Source organism: Podarcis bocagei, assembly GCF_964188305.1.
Source record: "Podarcis bocagei genome assembly, chromosome: 4".
In the NCBI taxonomy this organism is placed as follows: Eukaryota; Metazoa; Chordata; class Lepidosauria; order Squamata; family Lacertidae; genus Podarcis; species Podarcis bocagei.
This window is the reverse complement of record NC_138128.1, coordinates 44,471,318-44,491,960: the sequence shown is the minus strand read 5'-3', so window position 1 is coordinate 44,491,960 and position 20,643 is coordinate 44,471,318. Positions and strand designations below refer to the sequence as shown.

Genomic DNA, 20,643 nt, shown 5'->3' with positions numbered 1-20,643 from the left:
TGACCCTATAGCTGTTAGTGGACCACCATGCCCATCATCCCTGACCATTGGCTGTGCTGGCTAGAGCAGATGAGAGTTGTCCTCCAATAACAGAATGGAGGACCATCAGTTTGCCCTTCCGTTTTACAATGTCTATGAGGACTAGTGTGATGCCCACTTTCTATACCATTGTGGAATGCTGGGCCAGTAATGGGAAGAATATAGAATCATGGGAAAGAGCAAGATGAAAAGAAGTGGGTTGCTGATAGTTGGAAGGGAACGGGCACAGGAGTCCCCTAGTCAAGCCCAGCTCCAAAAGCGCACACTTTTAAAGTCATTATACTTATGGTCACAGACTCTCCGTCTCTTAAATCCGATCTCCATTCTGAATAAAAAATAAAATTAGCCAAGAGTCTGTTAAGAAGGCACCAATAACCACCAGTATTTAATGTGGGATTTTCACATTAACAGAGGGCAATACACCACAAGAAACAACATATTATTTTACTTACATTACTACATTGCATAAATAAGTAAAGGTTGTCCACATAAGGATAAGTTAAGAGAACAGAACAGTAAAACATGAAAAACAATGGGGGCAGTCAGAGAACCTGCACAAGCAACACTGACACAACAATGGGGGGCAGTCCTGCTTTCACTTACAATACCGCTAAGATTTGAATGACCCAAGCTTAAGATCTAGAGTAGTCGAAACTGGTTTTGCCCACTATGATTGCTTCCCCTGACATTTTTTGGGGCATTTTTCAGTCTTGCCTATGACCTCCCAAGTGTTAGCAGCTTTCTACTTCTTTGGCTGAAGCTACATGCCAGCTTGGGGGTTGGGGAGATGAGGAACATAGAAGCAGCTAACCTGTTAGTCTCCAGGTGTGGTCGGACCCCAAACTCTTTATCAGCTCCAGACCATATGGCTACTTGTTGTGGGTGACAAGAGGTCGAGTTGAACACCTGGAAGGCCACAGGTTCCCCATACCTGCTTTAACAGGGGTGTATACATCTCCACACATCAGAAGACCATTTGACAGGGTCCCTGACACAGATTTACGACATTCTTTTTAGAATAATAAAAGGAAGCTCAATCCTCGCATATTTAGGAAATTCAAATATACAGTGCCTTTGCAAAAGCCTTTGAGCCAAATCTCTCTGAGACTAAGGCAGAAGCCAGTTATCAGGAATAGTAAGTGGCCCTCCAGATGTTGTTCAACTCAGCCACATTAGCTGGGGCTGGTGACAGTGTACAGGTAATAGGTGGGAGTTTTAATAGGTGTTTTGTCCAACACAACTTGGAGGGCCACAGGTTCACCACCCCTGACCCAGACAGACACTTGTTACTTTAGGTACAGGGGAAAGCTTAGCAAATACAGAGCTGTAAATAGCAGTATTGCTATAGCATTGCACCACCCTCCCACCTGCCCTCTTCTTGTTGATGGAAGGAAACAGGAACATTTCTTTTATTCATCTTGACAGCCTCTCCTCCTTTCCAGGGAGCAAGTCAGTTAGCCTTCTGTATTTGCAAGTTCCTCTCTTTCAGTGCATTTTCAGCAGATTGTTAGTCATTAAACTGTCAGCCCCCTGTCCTGCCTGAGCAACGTACATCAGAGCCTGGGCCACAGATAATGGGAATGTGACAGGTAGGGGGCAGTGAAACAGACTCCATCAGGCAGAGCCTCAGCCAAAACGCTGTCTTGGCAATCAGCGCTGATGGAAGAATAATCGTAGCAGGCAGAAGGCAAGTGTCTGTGGCAACAGAACTGGCGGCCTTTTGAGGGGAGAAAGATGTAATCACATTGCAGGTGATTCACCAGACATGCTAGAATTCAGCCAAGGAGCCCTTGGGCTCTATTTTTTTAAAGGGGCAGTTTTCAGAAATTATTTCCTGCTACCGCTGCTCTTAAATGAGGGATATTGCTGGACTACAACTCCCAATCATCCCCAAGAATAGGGCATAGTGGCTGGGCTAACTGGAGACTCCAACAACATCTAGAGTGCCACAGGCTCCCCGCATCCCTGGTTTAAGATGTCTAAGTTCGGATACATCAGACGCTGGGATTTGTGACAGATGAGCCACAGGCCTGAGGGAGATCCCTGCAATCTGGGAGAGGCAGCTAAGAGCACAGCTACTTCTCAAATCCCATCAGTAACCACAACAGAGAGACTTCCATACAAAGAGAGGCCGAGATGAGCCTAGCTGCCAAGGGGATCTGAAAGCTTGACTCTACTGTGGATGCTAATGGGAATTGCAGGGGTAAAAGAAACAGTGTGCGTACACACTAAAAGCCAAAATCAAAAAACAAACAAACAAACACCAGCCACAAAACAGGACAGTGTAAGCCAAGTCCCAAAGAACTGTTAGAAAGATGGACAGCTGAGAGAACAAGGCATACAAAGCAACCTCTCCAAAGAGAGGCTATACTGCAGATACTGTCCAGTCCATTCTCAGGCTAGACAAGTGGTTGAATAGTGGTTTCCTCATGTTCAGTGGAAGAGTCTGTTATTCTGGCAGACACACAGTTGTAGGCCAGGCTCCAATAAGTGAGGTTAGAGGGATAAGCGAGTCCTGACTCACAGTAGCAGGGAGTAGCAGGCATTATCCACAGAGCTGCAAGTCTTTGCTGTGTGTAGATATATATTGATATAAAGAGAGAGACCGACCATTGAGTGGATCTTCAAATGGAAGACTCCTTTGTCGAGGAACCATGGAATCGAGTATATTTCCGGGAGTCCTGTACCAGAAGGAGAATAATTAGTACATTTGTACTGAGCTGTGCTTGCAAGCATTAGGAAAGGATAGGAAGCCACGGAAACATTTCACCACATTACACCTCTACTTCCTGTTGAGAAGAGCAGATTTAAGGCTAAGGACCATTTTAACCCACTCTTCTAGCTTGGTTGCTTCTCTGCACATCTTCCTTTCATTCACGGATGCTGCCAACAGAAATAGCCTACTCAAGGCAGTTTGAGGACTAACATTAACACTTTAAATCTATTCACTAGTTTTATCTGTCAGATAAAAGTTAACTATCCTGACAGCAGCTTCTTGGTCAATTCTTGGCAATGAGTTTAGGCATCAAGCTATAGACACACATCACACACTTCAAAAGAATCTTTGCAGCCTCTGTGCTGCAATAGGTCAATGTGTCTGGATGTTAACCAGAGGTTGATGGTTCAGGCCCACCCAGGGGTGGCTGCGGGCAGGATGCCTGCATTGCATGGAGCTGGACCAGATGACCCTTGGGATTCCTTCCCACTCTACAATTCTATGATTCTATTATTCCAAAAGGCAGTTCTGTAAGTCCATAGGCTTCATACCAAAAAGGAGAACATGAGATTGCAAGCTGCTGCTGCTTATACATGGTAATGTATACATACGGAATTGAACTCCCCTTTCCTGTCCTCAGGGGACCTAAGACTTGCTCAAATCACATTGATGGCTGGAGAGGAAGCAGGTTTCTGTAACTAGGGAAGATGAGAAAACTCTAACCTCTGAACCTTGCTGTCACTCTCTAAGATAGGATGGTTCAGTTGCCAGCAACTGGCCTGCCTAAATTCAAGTCAACTTCTAACATGATCTTACTCATGCTGCATAGATTTACTAGCCTGCCATGTCACACACTTGTCTGCCAAACTTCTGGAAATTAAGCTGCTCCGGGAAAAAAAATGGAGCCTTAATTCAGAAGGAAGGAGCATCCAAATGCAAAAATGGCCATCAGCCAATAGGAGCAGAGGCATCAAGTTCAATTCCCCAGATTTGGAAAGGAAAGAAACAGCCTTTTGTTACACTGGGAAAGAAAGAGTTCTAAGAGCAGCAGGGCAGATGGGCTTAGGGCTTACTCCTACACTGGATCAGGGGTTACAAGATTCAGTGGAAACCCTGCGGCACTGGAAGAATGCCACATGTGTCACTGCCACAACAGATATGCTGGCAGAACGCTCAGCCAGTGACATACGTATCTGGAAAGCGTCACAGCTATGGGCAACAGAGACAAGCAGCACTTATGCTGGATCCCGTACCCCTTCAATACACATCCATGTCAACATCAACAGTACATCTTTATACCAAACATGGCACAGAAAATTTCCCTTCCAGTTGCTCCTCTGTAGGGTTGGCCACTCAGCACAAAACCTCTGCTGGGATGATTGGTCAGTAACCATGTACATGCCTCTTTATTTTTTCAGATTCACTCTATCAGGTGCCATTCAATAAAAAAACATCAATGTTCCATAAGTGTTGAATCAGGTTCAAGTGGCTTTAGGATGCAACTCTTGGAAGGAGGGTGGGTAGGGAGGTTGGATGTGACTTGGACTCCCCCACTTCCTGTTTCCTCTGGCTCCACAGATGGGTCACTGAGAATGCACCAGGGGGCTGAGTGTTGCTGCCAGGGGATATGAGGCAGTCAGTGAGGGATGGGATGCTACCCAGAAGGCAGAGGCCATCAGGCACAGGGTGGTTGGGGGTTGGTTCTATGGGCTGCCAGGGATCTGAGGCTGGTGTGCAACTATGTGGGATGGGGTATTTGAGGTGCTGGATCCTTTCCTACAAGGCTGCCTGGGGCCTCTTGGGAGCCGTGCTACTGAGGCTCACATGTTGGGATGCTGTGTATTGAGGAAGCATAGTGGTAGCTAGCATGGCTCCACTCACAAGCCAGCCAGTGTGGTTTGGCTCCCTTTGTTTCTGGGCAGCATGGGAGGTATCATTTCTACCACATTCTGAAACTGGTGGACAATAGCAGTGTTTCCAAGGAAGTTGGCTGGTGTGTCTTCCCTCCATTCCCCACTCATGTCCAGGGCTGAGCAGGTACTGCATTTAGTAGCCATTCCACTCGCATAGCAGTGGCATATTCCAGGCCCCAGCACCAACACAGCTTAGGGCTGCTCCGTTAGTCATGTGAGTGATGCATCTAGAGCAGTGTTTCCCAACCTTTTTTGGGCAAAGGCACACTTGTTTGATGAAAAAAATCTCGAGGCACACCACCATTACAGCCCCATGACGTCAGCGCGCAGCGTCACGCCGGGAGGGACGCACGAAAGTGTAAGTTTCAATTTTTTTCCCTCCCCCTTGCCGGGGAACCTCCAAGCTTTGGGGGGGGGAGGCAGCAAAGCGAGGCAGGAAGGAGAGCGCGGCTTGGCTGGGTGAGCTTTGGCAGGGGCAGGGAATGAGAGCCGCGAGGCGGGCGGTGCGGGCGGAGGCGCTGCCCGCCGAGCTTGCAGGCAGCCAGGCAGGCAGACGGCGAGAGCCCCGCGCTGGGCGGCCTCTCCTCGCCGCCGCCGCCCCGCCTCTCGCCGCCTGACTCGCCCGCCTCCCTCCAGGCAACATCTCGCGGCACACCAGGCAACATCTCGCGGCACACTAGTGTGCCGCGGAACAGTGGTTGGGAAACACTGATCTAGAGCTTTAGGCTTATTCCCAGACTTCCTGTTGTGCTCAGGATAATTTAGGGCGCCACATCAGTGCAGACAGATATGAACTGCAGGCAATAGCTAGCAGCAACCCCCTTCATGAACCAACCCCATTATGAGTGCACAGTGATTGTTCTTCCAGCTGGCCTTACCATGCTAACGTTCTCCTTGCTGCCGTGCTTCTGCTCTTTCATGCCCGCTGATTCCAAAACTGCATCCTTCCCTTTTTTATCCAAAGACCCTTGACTCCCCAGCACCTTACGCTGTATGAAGAAAAGGAAAACACTGGGATTGTGACTGGGGAACGGAAAGAAAAAGGCAACAGAACAGAATAGGGCTTATTTATAGAAGCCTGAATATGTACACCCCATACCATCAGAAAGCTTATGCATCTGGACAGCAGACAATATGCCCGATATGTACACCAGCGAGAAGTAACTTGAGCAGCGCCACTGCAGCCGAAGTTATTGTTAATGGTATAAAGAGCCATACCTTGATTAAGCCACTGAAGGAACGAGTGCGAGCCCGCTTTTGGGTCCGGGGTGTGGGTACACCTGCCTGAGGAGTGAGAGCTTCAGGGTGCTTCTGAAACTAGAACACACACTTTATAGCATGATTAACTCTGCAGCATTGCCCATCTATCCCAAAGATTGATCCTGGTTCCCATTCCAAGCACCAAGCCCCATTTATGCCTCTTTGCTCCAGTCAGTTACCCAAGTCTCCCTTCTACCTGTTGAATGAGCTTCTTTTTCTTGGCAGAGTCTGGCATATTATGAACATGGTGGAAGAGCTCTTTCAGCGCTTCTTCTGTATGTTGCTGTGTGTCTTCTTGGTGGGCAGAGGGATCCACCAGTCCTCGCTTCTTGAATTTCAGAAGCTGGAAGTCTTTGAAATTCCGGGGCACAGGCAAGTCCAAGTCATCCTGCAAAAATTCAAAAAAACACTCTGCACTTCAGGCTGCTTTGTCCAATAGCAACCCACTCCCAATGATAGCTATCTTGCCTTTCATCACACTAATAAAGGTAGTCCGAGCTTCGTATCCAGTAGCAAAGTCAGACCTGGGTGAACAGCTGAGGGCCCGATCTTTTCCTCTCTCCCCAAAATATGCATGTGCGATACTAAATGTTGTCCTGTTTTTGGCAGTTAAATGAGAATTTGTTCCGTTCTCTAGAATTTTAGCTTAACTAGAACACATTTTAGTAGAGGGGATATGTAGCAGTCCAAGTGGCAAAACTGAGGTCTAATTACATCTTTTCTGCCTTCCTAAGGAATAGATTTCCCCCGAAGAATCCCTTACTGGAAATTCTCTCTCTGTTTTAGTCATCAGTTTGCTGACCTGCTGGTGCCCATGTTGGGTGCTCCCTTTCATAACCAATGTCATGGACTGCTCTTACCTTTGAGGCATGTGTTCTGGAGTCCAAGTAATGCAGCCTTGCACATTCCCGGATATATGAGGGAGCCTTGGAAGGAGAGTGAAACAGAAGGAGTCAGACACAATTAAGCTGAAGTCTCCCTAACTCTGAGGTTCCATCCTATAGCAGTTGCTCCAGGCACTCACCCCACCAGACCAGCAACTTCAACTTTGAATGTAATCTATGCAAAATCTTCTGAAGCGTGCTTCCTTTATAGGTAGGAGGGTCACCCAGGGCAAACATTCAGTCCTTTATCATCTCAGATATGTTGTATGCTACCAGATGCTTTAGGAGTCTCACTTTTTGACAATTAAATGTGAACCTGCCTAGTTTTCTAGAGATTTTAGCCATTAATAGGGATATTTATTAAGCTAAATGGCAAAGAGGGACAGATGAGGACCCAAAGAGCAGCCTCAGAGGCCATGATAGTAACTGATCAGGAAAGGGGCACTGTCTGGTTAAGGCAGAGCTTGGCACGGTAACTACAAGGACACTCACATGTGCAGGATATCTTGCCATTTAGAATAGGAGGCCTTGTTTTCACATATCAGTGCCACTTGTGATCTACCCAGCAAAGGGAGCAGGCACAGTACACAGCACCTCCAAGGAAGTAATAGATAAAAAGTTGTCAGGCTTGACAGTGTCAGGACTGTGCACATAACATATTTTCCTCCAGGAGAGGACAGCCTGAGACATTTGCTAAGCAGATACTGAAAGAGAGATAGAGATTGTCCCTTCCTTTTGAAACACCTACCTTGAAGAGCTTCTGCGAGTGCTTGATCATAAAAGCCATCCCGTTATTTAGCTTGGGAATGTTTTCCTGTAGATCACTGGCAGTCACCTGGCAATAGTGGGAAACACCAAAGCAGAATCCTTAGGAGAGTGTAGGTAAGATACACTCCCTGGTAGAGGTAGGCTCCCTGGTAGAGGTAGGTTTATTTTCAGAATAACTCCTTCCCAGCCTGGTTTTTTGTACTGCTGCCTAAAAATCTAACACCACTTACATTTCGAGGCCACAAAATGTGAGGTGAAAACATAAGAGCCAAGTTATGAGCTGACATCTTGTTTCTGTCCTGCTTTTTGGCTGTCTGATAAAGCAGATCCAACAGCAATTTGAGCAGGTTGCGATTGGGGGCTGGCAGGATCAAGAAGAGGAGCTGCAGTGCTTCAATCTGACGCTGCTTATCGGGTATGTTGGTCTTGTTGCCCTTGTCATCAAACTGCATCAGATCTATTAACAGGAAAACATCTCAAGAAACTTCAGTTGCACACACATTTCAGGAAACTATACACTATTTTATCAACTGCCCATTCCCAACTTGCCATCACACTCCTTTGCAACTCTTCTTTTCCTCAGCATAAATCAGAAATCCCGAAGGTTTCATGCTTATATATTCCTATTATGACATGGGCAGAGAAAGCAGGCCTTTCTCTGATCCTAACCCAACAGCTTTATCACTGAACAAGGCAAACCCCAAATTATTGATGCTAACATCCTGTGGGCTGGTTCCCACTTCCCTTCAAGGCTGACTCACCTGAAATTTTGAGGTGTGCATGGAAATGTTTATGGGTCAACAAAGGCTCTGGTAATTCTCCCAAGAACATCTTCAGCAGAGTGGCCACATCATTGGAGTGAAACTCCCCTGAATCCAAGTCAATTTCTGTCCCACTGTTTAAGGCTTCTTTCAGGTTCTGCTGCCTGGTACTGTTTCCTGGCACTCGGAACAAGCCTTCCACCCGCAGATCTGCACCATGAGAAGAAAGACAAAAGGGGTATTAAGAATATGTTAGATAAAATGTTGTCCTCTTCTAATATATTGACAAAGCTTCTTAACCTTTTATACTTTCCTTTTCTTCCTGCCACATTATCTGAACATCCTACAGAGGTCTAGTACAAAAAAAATCACTAAACATTTGATATGGGGGGGCGGGCGGCAGGAAAAGGTTAGTGCCTAGAATCACATAGCTCTTAGGACATCCTCAGCTCAGCAGTGAGTTAAATCTGTGCCCCCAGACCAGTCCACTATCCTTGACTAAACAAAGATAGAAAGGAAACCACAAACCACTTACTCTTATGCAGATATTCTATCAGTTGAGATATTTGAGCAATACCTTCTTCAGTCAGTGGAGCTCCAAAAACCACCCCTTTCTCTAGAGATGAAAAGAAGGAGATAATGAGTAGCCAACATCATCAACTGCTGTGAGACCCAGAAATGTGCAAGCATTTCCATACTATAATGAAAAGGCAGAATTAAAAAGCCCCGGTTCACTGTGTGTTCACTTTGACCCTTTCTCTTGCAAATGCAACTCCTCATCTCCTCAGGTTTTAAAAAAAGCAAACAAAAAACTCTTGCTGGAAAGGAAAGTATGCTGTAAAACAGATACTTGGGTTTTCTAAACTTGGATCTGTTTCAAAATGACCCAAAGGAACAGATTCCACAGAAGGATAGGCAATATATAAAAACTAACTTCCTGGAGCAAACCCAAAGTCCATCTTGACAAGCATTCTGTTTCCAGCAGGCCTAATTGAACATTTCATAGCAAGGATGGTCTTCCCTATTTGTCTCCATCATCTGGAATTCATAGGTACACAGCCTCAGCACATGGAACTCCATTTAGATACCTGTAGGCTGATGTTTCTCTTCTCTCCTCACATGCCCCAAATTCTGTTCAATGTGTTCCCTCACTTCTCTGGAGCAGTTCTGGGGAGAGTGTGGGGAGTACATGGCAGAGGAGGGGTGGGAGGAAGCATTAGCAGAACACTGCCATATACATTTAGCAGCTTTAAAGGGGAATAGAAAAACATGGTAACTTCCAATATGTGATTGACATTAAAGTAAAAATGAATTTTGATACATGGCCACAAAGGGAATCAATTTGCCAGTCCCATGACATTCTTCCTGTGCAAGGAGCTAGACAGGAAGGAACTGGAGGAGTCACCCTCCCACTGGAAGGTAAGAGCTATCTCATTTGAATAATTCTGCCCAGTGGAGCAAGTGGGAGGGACAAGCTATCCAAGGATCCCCTCCCCACTACAGGGAAATACCCCAGAACAGGGTGGCTAACTTTATTTGGCATTGAGGGCTGAACACCCCTTCAAGGGCCACATGGCATGTGCGCCATCCAGTTACACACCATGCAAAATTATTGCTCATATCTAAAATCCTTCTTCCACCCAAATCTTTATCATTCACCTTCCAGTAATCTCCTCCAAATTCATCCCTCTTCTCTTCAGCATTATACATCACCCTGCATGTTTCCATCCCCCCAACCCAAAAGTTCTTCGTTCTTTCATTAAGCCTACTCCCTCCCACCCCAATATTCCTAGGGCATAGAACATCTGTAGAAAAACTACATCTTAGATATTTGAGCTGATATTTGTAGTCATATTTAGGCAGGTAAAGGATTGTTCAAGCAATCTCACATTTCATCCTTTAAATGTGACGTTAATTACCTTGTTGCCAGGGCAAGATGGAAACCTTTGTAAGATATATTGCAGTGGAAATAAGGGCTGCATATTTTAATTCAGTTTGGAAGGAATATGTCCCTAGATGATGAAGATGAAAAGTAATTACCAATAGTAATAATATGCCACCCATCTGACTGGGTTGCCCCAGCCACTCTGATTGTCTTCCAGCAAAATAAATTTGCCAGAAAAGAAACAAGTAGAAATGCAGGTTGAGAGTCCAAGGCTGGTTGTCTACCAGATCAATAGAAGCTCTTTCTCCCAACTTAAGTGACTGTTTCCTTGTTCAGCATCTCTAAGCAACACCATGGGAACATTGCTCTTAGCAGCTACATAGGTCCAGTTAAGACTTTGAAGAGGAGATACAAATAAGGGTATCTTCAAAGGGAACCGAGACTAAGAGCCAGCTGAAGCCGGAGAGTTTAGCTATAGGAATCCTCTTGCCTGCTAGTAGCACAGAATGACCAGCTGACCAAAGAATTAAACATAAATGTTTTACAAGTATGGGTGGGAGCACAACATTCATCCAAACCTGGCACACCCAAAAGTGTAGGCAGCACAATGGGAGGAAAAGGGTACACCAGCTGGCAGCTGAACTAGTGATTGCTTTTCTAGGTAAGATATAAGGCATAGATTACACTGCTCAGACTATTTGCTCATCTAGATCAGAGAAGACTATTTGTCTGGCTGGCAGCAGCTGTCTAGGATCTCAGGCAAACATTTTTCTCATTAGTTTTAACTGTAGATGCCAGGGATTATATGTGGAACCTTCCAAATGCAAAGCGCATGCTCTGTCACCAAGCTAAGGTCTCTCCCCAGCTCTCCTATTCCAGATGAAACAAGAGGCACAGTCCGTTACTATTGCAGCTGTAAAAGTGGATCTCATGTTGTGGGCAGGCATCTTTGCACAGCACACCCTCCTCACTCTCTGCTGCTTTCCACCTCCTCTTCCCACCCTCCATAGGAGCACACACCCATGCAGTTTTTCCCTTTCTGTTTCGGGACTTTTTTTTTTAACCTGCTTTAAAAAAAATAAAGATGCATATACTACCTTCTAGCATGGGTGGCACCATTATGGCTGCCAAAACAAGAGCTTTGTCCTCCATAAGAATGGAATTGAAAGGGATGATAAAGAAAACCATGGGTGGCGAACCTGTGGCCTTCCAAATATTGATGACTATAATTCCCATCATCCCTGATCATCACTGGCCATGCTGGCTGGGACTGATGCGACTTTGAGTCCAGCAGCATCTTAGGGCCACAGGTTTCCCACCCCTTGTGTAAATCAAGTATTTAAATAAACATTGTCATTGTCTTACAGGCAATGACTGATTTAGCAGTGTCCGAATGATGCATGATCACGCACACAGTGCCAAACCCAGAAGTAGCCCTGAAGCATCATAAAGATTTCCTGAAAAAGGGAAGAACGGGGGTGGAACAGAGTGGGAGTAGAATGGGCTTACGCACGCTACGCCAACACGTGCAGGGGTCCAGAACTGAACCCCCATGTAAAATGAGAATTGCCTGTACTGCCCTTCTTATTTTCTTTTAATAAGGGGCTGGTCTGCACTGTACTTGGACCAGAAAAGTTTTCACATACTTCCTTGGAGTTGTTGCCACATATGTGGGACACTTAGTAGAGGCTGTACCCAGGATACCAGGACTTAACATAAAAAAATTAAGGGAAAAATCTTAGCCAACACATCAGGCTCACCTTTGCGTTTCAGAGACATCAGGGAACGGAAAAACCCTGAGGATGTGCCAGGCAACTGGGGGTCCTCCTGTCCCATCAGCTGGGCTAGCTCTGCTCCAGGCAGGTCAATCAGCCGGGTGATGTTACTAACCACAAGCTCTGTGAATGCCTCAGGTTTCTCATGTCGCAGCTTCTCCACAAAGAAGTCTGGATTGAAGATGATCTGATGCCGTTGAAGGGAGGAGTCATTGCAGATAACTAAACTGCAAATGGCATCACTAGGGAGAGAAACAAAGATACATTACTTTGGGAGACATACCTGAACACAAACTAAAATACTCAGCTACGCAGGAGCCACCTGCAGATCTGGGGTAGGGAAACTATTTCAGCCCGAGGACAGCATTCCCTCATGGACCGTCTTCCTGGGAGCCACATACCAGTGGAGGGTAGAGCCAGAGGCAGGTATGTGACTTTTTATACAGTAAGGTACAACCACCACATAAAGGTTTCTAAAACACACACACAAAGCTCTGCAGCAAGGCAATAAAGTGATGTTACAATAATTAAGAATAGATTCAACCTAGATAAAAGCACTTGAGGATGCAGGGCTGGTGACGGGCTTTGGCCGTCCTGAGAGCTGAATAGAGAGGCTTGGAGGGCCACATTTGGTCCCCGGGGCCTGAGGCTTCTTATCCTTGCTGTAGATACCAGCACAACATGTATAAATCAAGTCAGGTGGGGCTGACCAGATAGCACATCATTTAGCATTCAACCAAGTACAACCTGCATATTCCTTCAGCATGGTCTCTGTTTGAGGGATGCACTCACCTCTCATATTACACATCTGACCCTACATATGGCAAGACCTTATAACTGGCCAAAGTTTGGTATTAAGACCCTGATCAAAATACCTAACAAAAAGACCAACAATTTAACTTACATTGCGAATTACTAAACCTGTATGAAAATAATCTAGAACAGATTTGAGGTAGAAATTGCATCATCTTCTGAGACGTGACATTCTGTGCCAGGTTTATCTCTATGCAAAGAGAGCAAATTCCTGTTTCATGAGGGGGTTCAATTGGACTCACAAATATAATTATCTGTTTTCTTAGAGGTGAAGTATTATGAAAAATTTGTTGCAAGTCAAACATTTAAAGACACACAGGAAGAAAGGCTGTCACATGAATTTAACCAAATTATCTCTTATGCACTTGAATGCCGTGATGCAGTGGGATATTTTTATGAAGATTACCTGAAAGCCACCCCCTGTAGGTAATACCCTGCTGCAGTGCCAGCCTAGGGGTGAGTTGTAACTGGACAGTAGGTTCTGAATAATTGGAGCAATTAAGTTGGCAAAATCACTCCAAAAGCAGCAAAGCATGGAGGAGTACTGCTTTCTCCAACCACTTGGTGAGTTGGCTGCCAAGTGCAGTCTGATTCCAGTGCTGCTCGGTAGACTTCCCTGCAGTTTGACGTGCTTAACAAGCCGAGGACAAGATGGAGCAGTTCAGCTCAAGCAGCTGGGAATGATTGTCGATTGACCTTCCACTTGCAGCACATTCTGCTGTCTTATACATGTCAGCCCAGGCCAGCTCCACCACTAAGTACGTTTTGTCCAAAATACATTGTAATCTAATTAGATCCAACTTCTCTCTACTTGCTTAATGCAGTAGTTAGTGTCTTCACCCAAGAAAACCGATCGTTCCAAAGAATAGCTATGCCAGTTATTCACCCTTCCCTCCCCAGTGTCTCAGTCATGATCTAGATATTAAAGAAAATCCACTGAACTAAATTTGACTGTCATTCATGCAATACCTATTTGTAGGGTTTCAAATCTAAACTTCTAGGAAATCTGATAGCCCCTATTACTTAATAAACACAGAAAGTCAGATTGCTTACACAAGTGCAGAAAGCTTCTGATGAGGCATTGGGAAGCAGAGACACAGCGAGAAGAACTTGCTCCTTGTTCTCAGAAAGAGATCTGCCTGCTCCAGCACAGCCTATGCAAATTCCATGCACACTAAACAACACAAAGACTCATTTATTAGCCCTCTTGGCACAAATGCATCAACCTTGATATGGAGCCAAAGCAGAACTCAGGCTAACCAACTTCTTCTCCACTTTTCCTACCCCACAGAAAAGTGACAGATGGAACACTAGGCATGTCACCTGAATCAGACTTGAACACTGAATGGAGAGAAGTGTCCTTGTCATATTCATTGACAGACTCTGCCCATGATTTTAAACCATTACTTTTAAGATTTCTTCTATTTTAAGCAAACCCTTACAATAGTTTAGACACCGTAGTTGAAAATAGCTCTTGGACTCATGCTGGTACATTCCCCTCATTCATGTCCAGTATATTATGTGTATATGCATGGGGTGTGTGTGCGCGCGCGCATATTCACACAATATATAAACTCTCATCTCTACTGACTTTTCTTCCACATCTTCTGCATAAAATTCTTGTCTTTGCCTTAGTACCTTCATGACTGTGCCCTACCTATCCTACCTGGTGGATCTGATGTCACTCACTGCTGGAGACTTCCAAAAGCTTGCAACCTTAGCACTTAACCCCAAATTTTTTTACTTCTTCCATTGACTTCACCATTCCCAGTTACTAGAAACCTTTCGTGCATCATCTCCATCTAGACTTACCACATTTCTACTTTTCTTTATGCAGACCTTTGGTTGAGTGGATATCCTCCCTCCTCTTCAATTACTATCCTGGGCTGTTGTTTTGTCAATTGCATTACTGATGAATTTTGTGGTTATATTTTTTGAGGTTTTAATTCAATTGTACTCTTTTAGTTGTGATATTTTTCTAACCTGCCCTGGTTAGAAGGGCTGGTGAAAGGCTGGCTACAAGTAAAATAACAAAATAATTAATAAAAAGAAATATTTTAAAAATCTCCCCTTTTCATGTTTTGCATTCCCCAGTCAAAATAAAAAAAAATCCTTCCAGTAGCACCTTTTTTTTTTTTTTTTGACTATGGCAGACCAACACGGCTACCTATCTGTAACTGAATTCATTCCCGTGTGTAACTACATTGCATAAGATCGTGGGGCAGCCTGCCTCCATCATTTGTTGTCTCCCCCACCCAATTTATTTTTAAATTTTATTTTAGGTACTCTCAAAAACCTAACAATCAAAAGAAAACAATACCATAAATAATTAGAGGTTACATTCCATCTCTTCTTGTTGCCTTTTTCTCATCTGAAACCAGCCTGAAGGATCTTTTGAGTATAGCTTTCCCCTTGTTTTAATTCTTTAATCCCCCATGCATTTGGGGCATACTGTAACAAAGAAATGGGCTTGCAGTCCATTTATTGTCTTGCCCGGACAACTGAAATCCAACCCAATTTTATGATTAGAGACCTCACAGTTGGAAACAGCTCTAAACCCCCTTATTCCGTGCTACATTTTACTGGGCTTCGTAATTTTGAAAGGTCACTTTATCAGCAACACTCCCCCGCACAAAAATATGCCTGCCTATTATTAACGCTAATGAAATGGAAATGCGAGACAGTACATACAATCAGAACCCTTCTCGCAGCCCAGTCCTGCACAATAGAAAAAGCCCTGTACTGCAGCCATGTTAAAGCAGGAGGAGGATGTGTACAGCCCACTCCCCCAGTTTGCATAATATTAGAAAAGAGCAGCTACTGGTGTGGGCAGGGGGAGCAATCTTGTTTGCTTTGCAGCTTGGATTCTCTGCTTTTATCACCATAGTATTACACCACAGTATTACAATCACCAGTGCAATAACCTTCAGTGTTACTGCTTTACCCCCTCTCTATTATTTGCGTCCAATTAGAAAGTGGGTGTCCAGGAGAAGGAAGAAAAGATTATTTCGTTTTTGTGACCAAGGTTGAAGAAAAACCAAATTAGCAAGGGCAATGTTTTGCTCATGAAGGGGTTGGGGCGGGGGGGGGGGGGAGGATGAGTGACAATGACATGAATGAGAAGACTTTTGTGAATGGAATAAAATCCTCAAGGACTTTGATCTAGTGCCATAGCAAAACAAAGGGGAGCTGGGCTCAATAGAAAGACAGACTAATGGAATTATGTGATCGCTTTTATTGAAGCAACATCTAGGCATCTTATAGTAGCATATAATATTTTTTCAGTCATACACAAGGCTGAGCCTCTGACAGCTTCCAGAACTTTTAACTTGGTGGTTAGGACCCTATGCTTAAGTACCTAATACTTGGAGCTGAAATATCTGAAGAGCACCTCTAGTACGTACTGACTCGCCTGGATGTTAAGGTCTGCAGTGTAGATCCTACAGGTGGTTTGGGCCCTGACAGAGGGTGGGAGGGCCTTCTTTGATGTGGCCCCCAGCTTGTGCAATGCTTTTCCTCTAAGATGCATCTGGCCGTATTATTGTAACTACATTGTCGGTGGGTCAAGACACACTTCTTTGCATAGGTCTTTGGGGGTACAGGATTAGTAAAGAATATGAATTCCACTGCAGTGTTGTTACTGATGTTGCTTGCTTTGATATGCTTAAATTTATGGCAAGGCATGTTACTTGTATGTAATTCAACCTGGGATTACAGGGTGGAGTAGGCTATAAAATACATATAAATAAATATAAATAAGGTGAAGAACACCCACATGCATTCAAGGTAAGGCCACAGTAAAAGTTGATTGTTCAGTCACGGCAGGTACAGAGAGATATTAATAAGTAAAGGTAAAGGGTAAAGGGACCCCGACTATTAGGTCCAGTTGTTACCGACTCTGGGGTTGCAGCGCTCATCTCGCTTTATTGGCCGAGGGAGCCAGCGTACAGCTTCCGGGTTATGTGGACAGCATGACTAAGCCGCTTCTGGTGAACCAGAGCAGCGCACGGAAACGCCGTTTACCTTCCCGCTGGAGTGGTACCTATTTATCTACTTGCACTTTGACGTGCTTTCGAACTGCTAGGTTGGCAGGATTTAATAAGTAGAACAGTTAATTTAACTATAAAAGATATTGCAAGGAGCAATTGGCCTCAGGGGGGAAATATTGATAAGAATTGATTAAGCACAGAACTGTGTCTGCTTAACATATAAAATATTGACAAACTGTAATCTGTGGTTTGAACCATGGTATATTTGTATCAGTGCTAGGATACTTATGCTATCATCAGCTACTGTTTGGAGAATGAGAAGCTAATATTTATTACTGTTCATACTTTTTGCATTTCATTTTCCTCTGATTTTAATCCTCACCAACCATGTGTACATATACTTGCAATTCGGGATAACACTTCATGCATCTGAAGGATTGCAGACCTTTAAGGTTATGCCATAAAATAAGTGTTAAGAAAACGTTTCTCCTGTAATCGCCAACTTCCAGAGGGTCAATATCAGAGCCTTGCAGCACCATAAAACTATTTCAAGGAATAAAGGCATTAAAAGTGATTGCAAAGAAAGGCCTTTTAACAACGAAAGGTGGTCAGAAAATAAACTATGGAGGAACCAACTGCTTAATAAAACATGCCTGTTGTGGAGAAATGAATACTGAGCATTCATTTTGGCATTTCTTACAAACAGAGCCGTAGTCATGCTGTCTGTATCAAAGCTAATGGATGACTTTGAAGATTACATTGTAAGATCAAACATAATTGCTCCAACTGCAGTTCCTAAAAAAAGAACTGGTGCTCCCTGAAAAATACAGCAGAAAATAAACTATTAACTCTACAGCAGACTTGCATCAAGCTTGAGCAAAGAAGCCATTTAACCTACAGGATGCGAAGAATAAACATGCTGAAGCCCTGAAAAAAAATCAAATGGTCACAAAGCAAGGAGGATGTTTCTAGAATAGAAATTTTATTTTATTAATATTAATAATAAAATTTATTTATATCCCGCCCTCCCCAGCCGAAGCCGGGCTCAGGGCGGCTAACAACAATAAAACAGTACAACAGTACAACACAACACTCTAAAATCATTCATTATAAAATTAATTCAAATCAAACCAATGGCAGCCATTGGGCCGGAGCTCCGTGAAGATTGCCGAAGGAGGGAGTCAGGCTGTGCCCTGGCCAAAGGCCTGGTGGAACAGCTCTGTCTTGCAGGCCCTGCGGAAAGATGTTAAGTCCCGCAGGGCCCTAGTCTCTTGTGACAGAGTGTTCCACCAGATCGGAGCCACAGCCGAAAAAGCCCCGGCTCTAGTTGAAGCCAGCCTAACCTCTCTGTGGCCTGGGACCTTCAAGATGTTTTTATTTGAAGACCGTAAGTTTCTCTGTGGGACATACCAGGAGAGGCAGTCCCGTAGGTACGAGGGTCCTAGGCCGTATAGGGCTTTAAAGGTTAAAACCAGCACCTTAAACCTGATCCTGTACTCCACCGGGAGCCAGTGCAGCTGGTATAGCACCGGGTGAATGTGATCTCGCAGCGAGGACCCCGTAAGGAGTCTCGCTGCAGCATTCTGCACCCGCTGGAGTTTCTGGGTCAGTCTCAAGGGCAGCCCCACGTAGAGCAAGTTACAATAATCCAGTCTGGAGGTGACTGTCGCGTGGATCACAGTGGCTAGGTCAGGGCGAGAGAGGTAAGGAGCCAACTGCTTAGCTTGGCGGAGATGGAAAAATGCCCTTATTACACAAAGAACTTACCACCTTTCTTCTAGTAGTGGCACAACTACTCATAGCAATAAAACCATATAAAAAACTGCAAAGAACTTGATCATCTACACATCACACAATGGAAACAGAATATGTGGACACTTGCTTCATCTGAGAAACTAACTAAGAGAGTTACACGACCTGAATGATGCAACCAATATTTTGTTGCGATATGGCATCCCATTATAAAATATTCAACTAAATGCCCTGATGACTGACACCCACCAATTATGCATATAGATTTATGGGAAAATTTGACACCTTAGTATTCTATTCTAGGGGAGTAGGGAACCAATTGTTTTGAAAATGTCTTCTGGAAAATTAATAAAATGTATTTTAAAAAAATTAATTATTCTGACTTGTTTCTTGCATAGTGTTGAAATGTATTGTTCCAATAATGGTTGAAGTAGCAACGGTTGTATTAACCCATTAACACATTGCATTCATTTCTTGATATATTTACATCCCACATTTTCTGCAAGGAGCTAAAGATGGCATACATACTTCTTCCTCTCCCCATTTTATCCTCACAACAAGCCTATGAGTAGGTTAGTGCTGAGAGAGGTTGACTGGCCCACAGTCACCCAGTGAGTCAAGCAGAGATATGAAGCCTGGTCTCCCAGATTCTAGTCCTACACTGACCAGTACACCACATTAGCTCTGTATGAACACTATTCCTTCGAAATTAGGGCAGAAACCCACACTTTGTACTTTAGGTGGGCACACTGGCACATGGAAAGACAGTGTGGCATAGTGGCTAGTGCCAGACTAGAACCTAGGAAACCAAGGGTTCAATTCCTCACTCGGCCATTAAGCTCTCTGGGAGACATTGGTCCAGTCACTGTGTCTCAGCACTAACCTACTTATGGGCTTCTTGTGAGGATAAAATGAGGAAGGGGAAGAACCGTGTACATCACCCTGAGCTCCTTGGAGAAAAAACTGGTACTGTATATAAATGCAATAAATAAAATAAATATCTAGAAGAACCACATGTCAACTAGATTGGAACGTTTACATCTTCTGTATCTCTCCTTCATCCCATCCAACAACCACCCCAAAACCTTTCCCAGTCCCGAATCACTAGGATTTCCCTTCATAAGAACATAAGACAAGCCCGCTGGATCTAGTCCAGCAACCTGTTCTCACAGTGGGAAACCACTGTGAGCCTACTCTCCCCTCCTGAAGTTTCTAGCAACTGCTATTTGGAACCATTGCTGCCTCCAACTGTGGAGGTATTGCACAACCACATCTTGGCTGGCAGTCATTGACAGCTCTCTCCTCCATGAATTTGTCTAATCCTCTTTTCGAGCCGTCACTGCCGCCCAGCAAGGCGAGTTCCATAATTTGACCAATTATGACCTCGTCTTTCATCTGTCCTAAATCTTCCAACATTCAGCTATATTGGATGCCCACGCGTCCTAGTGCTATGAGAGAGGGAGAAAACCTTCCTCTATCTATTATGCCACGCGTAATGTTATCAGATTCTTCTGTCATGTCGCCCCTTACTCACTCCCGTCGCTGCTCCACCCCAGACTTCCTCCTCGCCCAGGCGCGTCTAGAGGGAGAAGGGAGATCCGCCCCCCTTGCTCTCCTCAGCCCCTGGGCAAAAAGCAAGAGCAGAAGGGATGGGCTTCAGAGCATTGCACCTCCGCTCTATGAAACAGCTTGCCCTAGAGGCAGGACCACAGGCCCCACGTCCCAAGGCCCCACAAATGCTTGAGGCACCACAGCGAAAGCCTCGTATATCCTATGCCTTGTTTCTGTCTCAACCCCGCCCTCACCTGACCCACTTCAGCTTCTCAAAGACTTCTGGCCACGCTACCTCGGCCCGCCCGGCGGACAGACCGACCGACCTACCTGCCCGCTCGTTTCTCTCCTCCTCTCCCCTTCAGAGCCGCCGCCGCCGCCATCTCATATCTGCCGCCTTGCCTTCCGATTGGTCGCTTCAACTGCAAAAGCCTATTGGTCGTTTGCAAAATAGTCCCACCCGCCGCCGCCTCGTGGCCGCGCAGCCATTGGCCTGTTCGAACACGGCAAACGCCTAACGACCATCAGGCCTGGAAG

General features: G+C 44.9%; 1 protein-coding gene across 4 annotated transcripts; it reads right to left on the bottom strand.

The window, feature by feature from the left end:
• Nucleotides 1-396: 396 nt before the first annotated feature.
• Nucleotides 397-20,586, bottom strand: ARHGAP19 (Rho GTPase activating protein 19). Of its 4 annotated transcripts, XM_081192327.1 has the most exons (13): nt 20,437-20,508; nt 14,627-14,830; nt 13,868-13,968; nt 11,987-12,243; nt 8,877-8,957; nt 8,342-8,551; nt 7,811-8,037; nt 7,561-7,647; nt 6,789-6,854; nt 6,125-6,316; nt 5,887-5,985; nt 5,547-5,657; nt 397-2,720 (listed from the first exon to the last, which is right to left on the bottom strand). In XM_081192327.1, exons 3-13 carry the CDS (start codon nt 13,894-13,896, stop codon nt 2,664-2,666), a joined length of 1,416 nt encoding a protein of 471 aa, XP_081048453.1. In that variant the 5' UTR covers nt 13,897-13,968; nt 14,627-14,830; nt 20,437-20,508; the 3' UTR covers nt 397-2,663. The 4 variants fall into 4 exon arrangements, with proteins under 4 accessions (XP_081048453.1, XP_081048455.1, XP_081048452.1 ...); XM_081192329.1 differs by lacking the exon at nt 13,868-13,968; XM_081192326.1 differs by lacking the exons at nt 13,868-13,968; nt 14,627-14,830 and having other exon boundaries at nt 20,437-20,586.
• Between the last annotated feature and the right edge of the window lie 57 nt (nt 20,587-20,643).